At 38.7% G+C, this 13,417-nt stretch overlaps 1 protein-coding gene across 1 annotated transcript; it reads left to right on the forward strand.

Moving 5' to 3' along the window:
• Positions 1-2,738: 2,738 nt before the first annotated feature.
• On the forward strand, positions 2,739-8,475 carry LOC121984201 (dynamin-like protein ARC5). The gene is made up of 17 exons (XM_042537024.1): positions 2,739-3,233; positions 3,813-3,977; positions 4,407-4,529; positions 4,682-4,903; positions 5,310-5,443; positions 5,539-5,631; positions 5,756-5,819; positions 5,907-5,955; positions 6,078-6,160; positions 6,268-6,425; positions 6,510-6,570; positions 6,915-6,977; positions 7,043-7,143; positions 7,333-7,390; positions 7,468-7,770; positions 7,897-8,061; positions 8,139-8,475. Exons 1-17 carry the CDS (start codon positions 2,823-2,825, stop codon positions 8,202-8,204), a joined length of 2,319 nt encoding a protein of 772 aa, XP_042392958.1. The 5' UTR covers positions 2,739-2,822; the 3' UTR covers positions 8,205-8,475.
• Positions 8,476-13,417: the final 4,942 nt, after the last annotated feature.

Below are 13,417 nucleotides of genomic sequence, written 5' to 3' on the forward strand. Positions count from 1 at the left end.
CTTTGTTTGCAGGTGAGGAACCTGCTGGAAAAAGAGTGTCCGGGCGCCCGGAATGGATCTAGATCCGGACCAAAGTTTATCCCCTGCGCGACTTCGCCACGTGGAGCATCCTGGTTGGTTGGCCACGTCACACTCCAGGCGCCTGGAAGGGATCCAGGCGCCCGGAACCACATATAAAAGGAGGGTTGAGGTGCAGCTTCGAGAGAACAACTTTCCAAAGCGATCTTCTGCAACGTGCTGCGAATACGACCATCCTGAAGTGCTGCAAGTACACCCCAACGACCCGGAGCTCAGTCTTTTCGATTCTACATTGTTGTTGGTATATTTTATTAGTTATTGTACTTGCAATCTATAACTATTTAACGGATTTATAGTTGTTGCCCACCGAAAGCGATCAAGGATCGCGGGCCTTCGAGTAGGAGTCGCCTTAGGCTCCGAACGAAGTAACTCCTTCGTGTCTGTGTCTCTTTACTTAATTTCCGCTGCATTAACTTTTACGTTTTACGATTCCGATAATCGAACGATTTTAGCCACGAGCGCTATTCACCCCCCCCCTCTAGCGCGGTCTCGATCCAACAATATGCTCACATATTGGAAATAAGATCATCTGGAGGTGATTGGATATTCAAACTCCGATTTTGCTGGATGCTTGGATAATAGGAGGTCCACTTCAAATTATATTTTCATGCTGGCTAGAGGAGCTATATCTTGGAAGACTGTCAAGAAGATGTTAATAGCTACTTCTACTATATATGTAAAGTTGATAGCATGCTATGAAGCATCCAATCATGGAATTTGACCGTGAAACTTCATCACAACGTTGTAGATAATTGATGGCTTTGACAGACCACTGAGGATTTATTGTAGTAATAAAGTCATAGAACTTTATGCCAAGAACAATTGTAGTTTTTCGAAATCCAAGCACATCGACATCAAATTTCTAACCATTAAAGAAAGAGTTCAGAGTTGTCAGATTATGATAGAGCACATTAGCATAGATTCCATATTGACCTATCCACTCACCAAAGGCTTGGTGCCTAAGGTCTTTCATGTGTATATTGTGGGTATAAGAGTCCTTCTTATAGAAGAAGAACTCATTTAGTAGGCATCTATATTTATTGCTCTATATTTGATAATAAAGATAAATATTTTATTTTAATTATTGTATGTATTAAAGTTCAAAACATTCATGGGATTTTATTTGTTTGTTAGACACTCTGAAATATAATATCATGATTTACTACTATTGTTTATCATTTGGTACTTGTAAATATGATATAGATTTCATTTAGCAACTATAAGGTTTAGATCGTGATTTGTTATTGTAATTTAGCATACAATATTTGCAAATATGATCAGACCCTTTTGGGTCACTTAAGACCAGTTGAAAATTGATATGTATTGATCACATTTCATGTAATTTCCACTCTACACATCCACATCTTAATCAATATCAATAATGACATTGGTATTATGATTACTATTGAGGCTTGTTACGATCATATACAATAATTATGACCTTTTTAGTCATATACCAATGAACTTAATGGACCAGCTTGTTTACAAGGACATCTTATACCCATAAAGTATGATATCAACTAAAGTTACATTTGTGGTTATAATCACATATAACCCAAGTGGGAGATTGTTGGATTTAATATCCCTTAAGGTGGGCTCACATGTAATTTAAGAGACTTGTGATATCGAAATATGTTAAATGATCTAACTTAAGGTTATTGGGTTTCGGGTTATTGGATATGAGTTTAATGTGTAGAACCCTTTAGCCTAATCCATTATTATTTATGGGCTAATAACGGATTGAATTCCTATATAAAGGCGAAGTCCCTAAGGGTTTATGACATCATCTTGACCTAGTTTCTTATTCCTCATTGACAAGAAGTTTTACGGCACCATCATCCCTAAGCCTCTTGGAAGATCCTCCCCGTTTGCTTCCACTTCTTCTTCCTCAGGATATTCTAGACAACGTTAAAGAACAAATACATGACTTTTCAATCAGGTTCTTTTTTCATTATATTTATGTATTTACTTTCTTATATCACGTTTAATTGATGAAACTAGATATTCTTGTTCTTATATTTCCTATATATGAGTTTTTTATGTTTTAGAATTCATGAGACTTAGATTTTTACAAGAACTAACACGAAGATGATTAGCATGGAGGTGAAGACATCTGCTGCTTCACCTGGGTTGAGTCACGTGGGATTGTCGTTGGAATTTTTTTTATATAATATCCGAAATCATACAAAATCTATAAATTTTGAGGTAATCAAATTCGAGACTTTTGGCCCTTTTACTAATGTGATTGTATATTTTATCACTGGAAAATCGTCTATTATCTTAACTAAATAAGGTTAAATAATATAATCTTAAATTCATAATTAAGATTATCAATAATAGTAACCTGGTATAAAATGCATCCTCCTACTAGTTGATAGGAAATTTTCGTAGATATGAGTCAGTAATCCTAAAATTAATCTCATGTTAATTAAATATATGTCTTACTCCCAAAAAAAAAAACAAATAGAGAAAAACCAACCTTTCCAATTGTGTGGAGGTGTTGTCAAACACGAAACATCTGCATAAGGATTGGCTCCATCAGCAGCCCAATCCACTCGATTCGCAATCTTCTCAAATGGCCTCATGACACGTTACCAACTCTTTCATCGTATCCGTACCTTTTTCAAATTGCCCAAATGGATGTGGATCTGAATATCTGATTCGAATCTCTACCAGTCACTGCCCGCTTGGTTGAGCCGCTGCTCCTCCGCCTTCCTCAGTCAGTCCCATTCCCATCGGGAGCCATGAAGAAGGCCGCCGCAGTCGCCGAGTGGTGCCATGCTGGAGGACGCGAACTGGCGCCAGAGGCGGTTGGGAAGGAGGAAGAGGGCAGCGAGGAGGAGGAGGTATCCTCGTCGGCGTCGCATGGAAAGCTCTACGAGGCGTATAACGAGCTGCACGGGCTGGCTCAGGAGCTCGAGACGCCCTTCGATGCTCCGGCGGTGCTGGTGGTGGGGCATCAGACGGATGGAAAGAGCGCCCTCGTGGAGGCCCTCATGGGTTTCCAGTTCAACCACGTTGGCGGCGGCACCAAAACCCGCCGCCCTATCACGCTCCATATGAAGTACAACCCTTCTTGCGTTGTTCCCGTGTGCCGCCTCGTCTTCAATGCTGACCCCTCCGTCAGTGGTCGCATGTCTCTCCCGGAGATCCAGGTGCTTCCCATAGTCGTTGGTACATCCGTCCATATTTTTCCTACATCTGAGAATTCGTTGACGTTTCGGTTTTTCTTGCGAGTTTTCGTAATCATCAAAAACTGCATTTTTATTTTTTAGTTTTTTCCCCCAAAAAAGGTCGTAGCATTATGTACTTGTTCTAGTGCTTCTGGACCGCCTAACATTGTGCTTCGGATATTAGTAAAAATTCTCATGTTTGCCTTGGAGGTAACTTTTATTCATCTATTTATCCTATAATTAGTTGTGTTTTAGTATTATTGATTATTAAATTGCGCCCAGTGTAATGCAAATTTACTGTTAGAAACAGACGCATGGAATTCAGATATAACAACTAGTGAGAGCATATCTTGTAGGAAATATGGCTAGATTTTCGATAACCTGTTTTTTTTTCTCTCTAAAAGAAGATAGGTAACGAGACCCCTCAAATACTTCACATTTGGATGAAGATGGATTTTATAAATTCAAGATCTTGGCAATAACTTTCAAGGTCCTTAATAACTAAGATAGCCAGTACCCTCTGGCTATTTTGTTTCATGGACATCTTTTGCTTCCTCGTAGGCCTTCATTGAAGCAGAAAACATGAGGCTGGAGAGTGATCCTTGTCAGTTCTCAGAGAAAGAAATCATTATAAGGGTCGAGTACAAGAACTGCCCAAATCTTACTATTATTGATACGCCAGGTCTAATAATTCCTGCTCCAGGTCGAAGAAACCGAATCTTGCAGGTATACTTATTTTGTATTTTATTTTCTTATTTTACTCATTCAACAGTTTTAATTCATAAGTATCCTCGCTCACTTGAGTTGTCAATTTACTTAGTGTGTATGTTTAACAGAAATTGTTTCTGTTTATGATATGATGTTGATGAGACACCTCGCTTTCCCAATGTTGCTATTCCTTACACAGATAAAAGTTGTTGACTGGTATAATTCAGCAAGAAATTGTCCTATAAAAGTTGTTGTTCCTTTCTAGTGTGTCGACTCTGATTGCAATTTTAATTAGCTTTGAGCTTGATTAGCTAAAAAAATTACTTAGCTAATAGTTCCTTCAAAAAGGTCCAAGATGTTTGGGATTTTGTAGGGTTGAAATTTCTTTTGGCTAGTAATGTTGGCTAACTTTCTTTTGCTTACCTTTGATGTGAAAAATATTTGCAGGGACAAGCTCGTGCAGTAGAATCACTTGTGCGAGCTAAAATGCAGCATGAAGAGTTCATCATCTTATGCCTTGAAGATTGTAGTGATTGGAGTAATGCCACAACATGTAGAATAGTGATGCAAGTTTGTGCCATCATCTTTTAGTAGCTTGTTCTCACTTTGTTTTACTTTGTTTTAGTAGGGTGTAATTATCTATCACTTTTCAGGTAATATGAATTTTGGTATAGATTAGATGCATCTAAGTAAATATGTTCTCTTGTTTCTTTGATATGCAGGTTGATCCTGAGCTTTCAAGGACAGTAATAGTTTCCACCAAGCTGGACACTAAAATTCCACAGTTTGCACGGGCCTCAGATGTTGAAGTTTTTCTTAGACCACCCGCTTGTACATTGGATGGTTTTTTGTTGGGTGGTTCACCCTTCTTCACTTCTGTGCCCTCCGGGAGAGTTGGCTCTCAGAATGATGCTGTTTATCGTTCCAATGAGGAGTTCAGAAAAGTTCTGTTTCCTTTATGCTTCCTAATTCACTAATGTTTCATAAATCTTAATTATATACGATCTTACGATCTTATAGTCTCTCCCTCTTTGTTTCATGATTTAGTGTACATAAGTTGAATATTTTTACTCCTTCCTATGATCTTATAGCCTATCTTCTCCTGAACTATGTTTATTAACTGGTCGATGTGGTATGCTTGCATGTTTGGAATTAGATTTACATGTATTTATGTTACTTCATGCCCATGTTTCTTTTGTTGGTTAGCATGACTAAACTTAAAAAAAAAAAATAGCCAGGAATGTTTGTGGAACCAAGCCTTGACCATTTTTTACAGAATGTTTAAGTTCCCTCATAGGCATTATGGTTCAAATTTATTGTTTATTCATATTGTTTTTCTTTTGAAATTAGGCCATCTGTTTGAGAGAAATAGGAGACATTTCTTCTTTAGAAGAAAAGCTTGGCAGATCATTGTCCAAAGAGGAAAGAAGTAGAATAGGTGTGAGTAGCCTTAGGTCATTTTTGGAAGAGCTATTGCAGAAAAGGTACTAATATTGTTCAGTCTTTTTTTCTAAGGTTGACTTGTTTTTGGATTACCTAAGGTTGTTATTTCAGTGTCTGTCTTAAATTATGCTCGAAGGTACGTAGATAGTGTTCCTCTGATTATCCCACTTTTGGAGAAGGAACTTCGTAGTACTACAAGGAAGTTACGAGACATCAACCAAGAACTCAGGTGAACGCTTATGGATTGTGATAAATGGTGAATTGCATTTTATTTCTCCTGAACATAAATTATTGGGATTGGAATTTTCTTTTTGATACTTGACATTTTCTTTACTTACTTTCCTTTCTTACAGTAATTTGGATGAAACGAAATTGAAGGAGAAGGGACGTGCATTCCATGATTCTTTTTTGACAAAGGTTGCTCATCAATTCTAGCTGTTGTTTTGTTCTTTCTATTTTGTTTTACGGTTAAATGCTGTTCTGATCCATGAATTTTTTTCCCAGTTATCTTTGCTATTGAAAGGCACAGTTGTTGCTCCTCCTGATAAATTTGGTATATTCATTATCTTTTAATTCCATAGGTCCCTCGTTTCTTTTTTTTTCTTCTTTTTTTTTTTTGGATGAGAAACCAGAATGCCTAATTGCTGGTGCAAAATACAATTGTTAAATTTTCAGGAGAAACTTTGCTGGATGAAAGGACCCTTGGTGGAACATTCACAGGAACTGATGGTATTCAGCTTCCACACAAGATGATGCCTGTAAATCTTCTGCCATAATGTAGACTGTATACTAGTTTTTCTTGACCATCAGTATAATAATAAAAAAAAAAACTGTAGGCTTAGTAATCCAAATGGTATCTCCTCAGAATGCTGGGATGCGTCTTTACGGGGGTGCACAATATCATCGAGCCATGGCAGAATTCCGTCTCATTGTTGGAGCTGTCAAGTGTCCTCCTATCACCAGGGAGGAGATTGTAAATGCTTGTGGCGTTGAAGATATTCACGATGGAACAAACTACTCTAGGTTCTTTTATTTATTTTGTTTCTTTGCTATGTTATCTCGTTGATTTATGAAGTATCTTTGTTTAATCAATTGTTGTTGCTCTAGGACGGCCTGTGTCATTGCTGTTGCCAAAGCTCGTGATACCTTTGAGCCATTCCTTCATCAGGTTCCTATTTGAGTGTCATTAGAGTTCTTTTTTGTCATTGTGTATTTAGTCCTTCTTTCAGAGTTCCATTGTAGACAGCGGGCCAGAAGAGAAACTAGCCTCCTCTTTCTCCTTGAGTAACAACCCCTCTCAACTGGTTGCTTGTATTTGAAAGTGGCTCAGTCTTCTTTTAGGTCAACATTAGAACCATAATGACATGAACTTGCATTCTCTACATGTCCAGGGATGAGCAAACAATTCTCCACACTCAACATGATTATCTGCATTGGAATATTCACATTTGGCTGAATCCACGTATTAGTATGTATAATTTATCTGATAGGCAACTTTTTTTCTTCCTACAGTTGGGCTTCAGACTTTTATATATACTGAAGAGACTGCTACCGATCGCAATGTATTTGCTTCAGGTAGTTTCACTTTAGACTTGTGCCTGACAATAACACACCGTAGTATTAATTATGAGTTTCAACAGAAAGACGGAGAATATCTAAGTGGCCATGAAGTTTTTCTGAGACGTGTTGAGACAGCCTTTAACAACTTTGCTGAGTCAACTGAACGATCATGCCGTGATAAGTAATTTTGCTCGCACTTTCAAAAATATTTACTTAGTCACCATCATTTAGGCCATATAGCCCTTAATTCATCCATGAAACATAATAAAAAGGCCCTGCCTTGTTAGACAAGTAGATGACTGAGCAAATAATTGCATTGTTAGTATTTGCTGAGAGACTTATGCAACTCTCTTGTTCTGTATGCATTAAGATGTATGGAAGACTTGGTAAGCACCACGCGTTATGTCACCTGGTCTCTTCATAACAAGGTTAGTATATTCTTTCTTATAGCATTAACATCATAAGTGGATTCTACTCTTCCATATTCAGAATGTTCAAATTACAGAATCGTGCTGGATTACGCCATTTCTTGGATTCATTTGCTGGCTCCGAGCAGTTAAATACTAGCTCTACTACATCAGGTGTTCAGCAGGAACCACATATGGGGTTGAATGACAGTAAAATTGATAGATTGAAAACAGATCCAAATCCTAACAATTTGACAGCAGAGACAAGGCTTGCTGATCTTTTAGATAGCACATTGTGGAACCGAAGACTGGCTCCTTCATCTGAAAGAATTGTTTATGCCTTGGTATACCAAATTTTCCATGGGATCAAAGAGCACTTCCTTGTATCCACAGAATTAAAGGTTTGTGCGTATCTTGTTTTACCATCTTGTCTTGTGTTACTTTCATGCATTACCTCAGTCGTTCAATCACCTACTGAAACTTCATTTCTAAGCAGTCTAATGGCAATTTCTCCACCCTTTCTGCAGTTCAATTGTTTTTTCCTCATGCCGGTGGTCGACAAGTTGCCAGCCCTTCTGCGTGAAGACCTGGAATCTGCCTTTGGTGATGACTTGGACCATATTTTCGACATTACTCAGCTACGCCACGCGCTTGGGCAACGTAGATGTGAATCCGAGATTGAGCTAAAACGGGTATTGACATCGAATCTGCCATGTGAGTTGCTTTCTTTCTTGTTTACTAACTCAGATGTATTGGTCGTAACCTGCAGTTGCAGAGGCTGAAGGGAAAGTTCAGAGAAGTGAATGAGCATTTGAGCTCCTCCATCTGCATCTGACCACCAGAAACCTTCAGCCAAAATCATATTGGTGATGCAAAAGGTATTCCTACCAAACTCGCTGTGCTACAAACATCACGTAAATTTTTTTAGATTTGATTTTTAGATCAGTGCTTGTTTTCTGTGAGGAGAAAGATCGATGCTGAATCTTTTGTAGGATCTCTATTAGATCTTGTATCATTTATTTAGAAGCATTTCATTTCATGTAGTACCCCTAAGAATGCTTCTGTAATATGGAACGTGGGATCTTATAGATTTACATAAACTCTACTATTAAATAGTATTAAAAAATTTATTATTTCAAATGTATAGCTCTAAATTTATTTGAGAATTGAAATTTATAATTGTATTGGTGTATTAAAATACTTTATCGTCGCGTGATTAAAATTAAGTTAGTAATATGATTTTTTTTCTCTCGATTCACTTGGCTTTCATTTTTCTTGCATTTCATTCTATGTGCAAAAGATAAATACGTTCGTCAGCCCACATAGACCATCACGAGAGAGGTACATCATGATGACTAAGAGATAATGTGGATGGGAGGGTGAGTTACATCAGGGTGCAAGAATTTACACCTTGTAAGCCTCAAGAATCAACCCTTCGCTCTTAGTACAAATTGTATCATTTATTTACCATCTCAACTAAGCAGAGGCTTACATTTCATTCGCATATTATCACAATACATCTGTGTGGAATAATATGACATATTCCATATATTTAAAATGATTTATTCGTGTTGATTTATCATGATAGATTTGTTGCAAGAAAGTCGAGTGCAATCTTCTAGATAGATAAGCTAAATTATTGAGTGCAATAAATAGATGGATAGCTAAAACAAAATAGTTCAACAAAACAAAATTATTAATATTTTTAGGCAAAATTAAAGTCTAAGATTTTTTAAACTAAGTTATTGGAGGAAATCAAAGATTATTTTTATTGAAATACAATCAAATTAGATGAATACATTTGAAATTTTGTGTGCACGTATTTATTAAGACAACTTTGTACTACATGAGGTTTTGAACATTGCACTGTATGAGGTCATCCAAGTTTTAGCTCAATAAGCCTTAGGGAGTGTTTGGTAGAGTTGTTACTAAACGCTTTTTAGATTCTAACTACATATAAATAGTTTTTAGTATTTGTGGATGGCAACTTCTGCTTCAACTTCTATAACTTTTACACAAAAGTTGGAAGTAAGACTTTTTCTTTTATATTTATAGTCTAAAATTGAAAATTGACATTTATATTTTTAATAAATTTATCATTTTATATAATTGTCATCACATGTCTATGATATTTATTTTTAAATAATGTTTTATATTTTTTATAATTTATATTTCTAGAATTTTTTATACATATTTTTGTGTATTTATATAAATTTTATTTTTATTAATTTTATATATTTTTTCATTATAAAAAAATTAATTTTGAAACCATATTTAAAATATAATAATAATTATATAAACAAATAGTATATCAAAATTATATTTAGATAATTAAAAAAGATTAATTTATATAGTTTAAGGATATTGTTGTCATTTAATAAAAAATTAAGCTTACATATTTTTGTGTATTTATATAAATTTTGTTTTTGTTTTTGTTTTTATTTTTATTAATTTTATATATTTTTTCATTATATAAAAATTAAATTTTGAAACCATATTTAAAATACAATAATAATTATATAAACAAATAGTATATCAAAATTATATTTAGATAATTAAAAAAAAAATTATATAGTTTAAGGATATTGTTGTGATTTAATAAAAAATTAAGCTGGGAAATAATTATTCATTAAACACTTTAACTTTATCTTGTATTAACTCTTAGCTTCCATCTCCAAATACTCTATACTTTAGCTCCTCACTATATTTAAAAAAATCTAAAAGTAAAAAACTTTCCCAAACACTCCCTTAATCTATTTGAAGTGTATAATAGTAGTTAAGAATATATTCTATTGAAACTGATGTGTTCTCCATATGTCTTAATCTCTTGAGGCATTATTGTAGTCGGTTAATTAAAAGGAATATGAAATAAATTAGTAAAAGAAATAAAAAATTGTAAAATTAATGAATTACTAAATAAAAATGTTTTTTTTGTTTCCATAGAACCATGCTTCTTGTACACTTGTAACGTCTCTGAAATGCTTTTGTACCCTTGTCAAAAATTTGCATATAGCAAGAATAAATGTTACGTTTCTTATGAGAGCAAAAGAAATAAAGATACATTGGATTTTGTTACATATTTTCTATGTAAAGATCCTTTTTTAGCAGTATGGTATATCTACATAAACACAATAAATATACTTGTGGGTTACATATTTTCTATGTAAAGATCTCAAAAATTTGTTTGAGATCCAAGCCAAACAAAGATACATCCAGTTAGAAAATGAGGTAGCCAAGGTGCCAAGAATGGAATCAACCAGCTACAAAGGTCAGCACCGACTATGAATGATGTGTGATGATGCTTTGGCTGCAGCTGCATGTTTAGAGACAAAAAAATGAAATGTGCTATGGATCGTATTAGTATTTGATCATGTCTAAAAGCGGAGAAGATGACAAGCTGAGGATGTAGGTCGAACATTGATTGAGCGAATACTCCACATGGTCCTTGATCCTGTCCGAGAGTCGGGGCGATGGACGCTGGAGGACGTAGCACTCCTGTTAACTGTTGGCGAACTCCGAGTCGGAGAGAACTGCAACCACAATAACGTCAGTGCCGGGCTAGGGAGGGTTTCCTCGGCGATGACCCTCTGACGCTCAAGTCAGCCACCGACGATGTGAAAGCAGAGAAAGAAGCGAATCAAAAGGAGCAGAGTAACAGTAGCTACAGTAATCTTAGCATACCTCTGTTGAAGCTTGGTACTCCTTATATAAGATCACTGGGAGCGGCGTGCATTCTTTTCGAGGCGTGCATGCTTCTCAAAGTTTTCCCTGAAAAGATATGTCAGGAAAACGTCTTTGACACCATACCTCAATGACCCGAGCATATCTCTGACATGACAGTAACTTCCGTCGTACAATCCTCTGCCCGGCCATGCCGCCAACCATGCCGTCTGTCGGTGGCACGAGTTCCCACAAAGATATTGATTGATCCTCCTTTTGTCTGTTAGTGGACCGAGTGAGATGGCCACTTGGCCAGCCCTCAACCGTCCAGGTGTCTGGCCCTTGGGCCGAATGGGGTGGTCGCTCGACCAACATTCTACTGTCCGAGCTCCGCTGTTGTATCGAGATATATCTGAGTGTGACCGCTCGGTTGCACTCCCGTATCGTCGGTTGGCCGAGCGGGCTGGCCGCTCGGCGTGTGCCTCGTCGGCACATGGTTTTCTGAGCGTCGAAAGCTCGGTATGCGACCGAGCTGTGGTAACATCGGGACGATATCGACCTGACTATCCTTCCCCCCGTCGGGCAACTGGGTTGTTCGACCGTCAGCGATACAGGGGTATTAACTGCCTAGGCTTTGACTTCCACCGTGACAACGACCCTATGAGGGGTGGACCCTTATCACCGGATCACATGTCTCCCCTTCAAGTCTAGTCGAAGGAGGCAGCAAGTCCGACTGACTGGACAAAAAGAAGCATGGAGATCGGTTGGTCGATCGACCATCGTATTGGTAGAACTCTGATCGGTTCATCAAGAGTGTCGGTTGGCCCTGAGACCGATCCTTGTAGCCGATCGACGCTCCCAGTATTTGCACTTGGGCTTTCTCCTTTAGTGTCCTCGGACGTGTGCGGTCAATGCTGACGTCACTAAAATCTCTTCGGAATTTGTGCAGATCACCCCGTTAAGGCCAAACATGTGCCCCTTAAATGCGAGTCAGTGCGGGGCTGCCACGTGTCAATGCCGCAGTCACTGCCTGCCCGAAGCGATAGGCTCTAACGCGACGTCTAGCGATTTGAATTCCACGGCCGGATCTGCGCTTTGGGTTTTACGCCCTAGATCCGACAGCTCTGCTTAGCCGAGCCGAAGGCTTATAACCCCGCAGAGCCCCCTTTCCCCTCACCTTCGCGTTTTGCTCGTGTCCGGCGATTTCTGTGCAATCAGTGCTCCGGCGACTTCCATCTTCTTCTGCGACGATCTTTTCTGCTGCTTTTGTAAGCTCTCTTCGATCCTTTACAGTTCTTTTGGATCCTCGCCTCTTTCCCGTACTCGTTGTGCTTTCTGTCCATCTCTATTTCTATCGAGGTCTTGTTTTCTGGTTTTTCGGCGATGGCTAGCTCTTCTCGATCGTCTGACCCCGTTCCTGGTCTCTGGTACAGTGCCATGGAGATTAGATTTGATGCAGACGACGCTGAGAACCTTAAGAATGTCTTTGATATCCCCTCTGATCATGATATAGTCTTAGCCTCCCCGTCCGATCGGCCAAATAACCCGTCGAACGACACTATCTGTCTTTTCCGAGACCAATTTGTGGTCGGTCTCTAATTCCCGATCCATCCCTTCATCATTGAAGTTTGTAACTATTTCCATGCCCCCTTCCACAACTCGTACCAAACTCTTTCCGCTTGCTGTGCAGCGTCGTAGTCTTGTTTCGGTTGCACGGCATTTCCCTGACCTCGCGTGCCATCCATTATTTTTACTACCCTAAGCAGTCCGAGTTGGAGACTTTACTCTTTCAATCACGGGTCGGGCTAGTCTTCTTTGACAAGATGTCTACTTCCAACAAGCATTGGAAGGAGTATTTTTTCTTTTTTCATCTTCCCGAGCGACCCTGCTTCCGAACGCGCTGGTAGGCTGGATTGCCCCCTCAGCCCGATCTGAAGAAGTACAAGAGCCAGTCGGACTATCTTCACGCAGCGACCATGCTGGCCGACCAGAAATATTACATCCACAAGCTGCTGTTGGAAGGTGTTATGTACATCTTCGGCCTCAGTTCGATCCGATCTCGACTCCCACGCGGCTTAGGTAAGAAACTTCTTGGCTCTATCCTTTGAGTCTAATTGATTTCCTTTTTTCCTTTTGCAGCCCACATCATGATGCGAGCACGGGTAGCTGGCTATAGTAAGCTGAAAGATGCCGAGGTCGAGGCAGTCGTTGCAAAGGAGTTAGCGAGCCTCGGCTTAGCGTCGGTCGGCTCCCACAAGGGCACACCTACTGGGGAGACGCCCGCTGTAGACGAAAGTACCACCGACCAAATGGGCCGTATTGAAGCGGCTGGTGACCCGCTCCCAACCCCTGAGGCACAGCTCACCGCTCGGACCGGAGGCTCCAAGT

The sequence above is a fragment of the Zingiber officinale genome, chromosome 5B (assembly GCF_018446385.1).
Source record: "Zingiber officinale cultivar Zhangliang chromosome 5B, Zo_v1.1, whole genome shotgun sequence".
In the NCBI taxonomy this organism is placed as follows: Eukaryota; Viridiplantae; Streptophyta; class Magnoliopsida; order Zingiberales; family Zingiberaceae; genus Zingiber; species Zingiber officinale.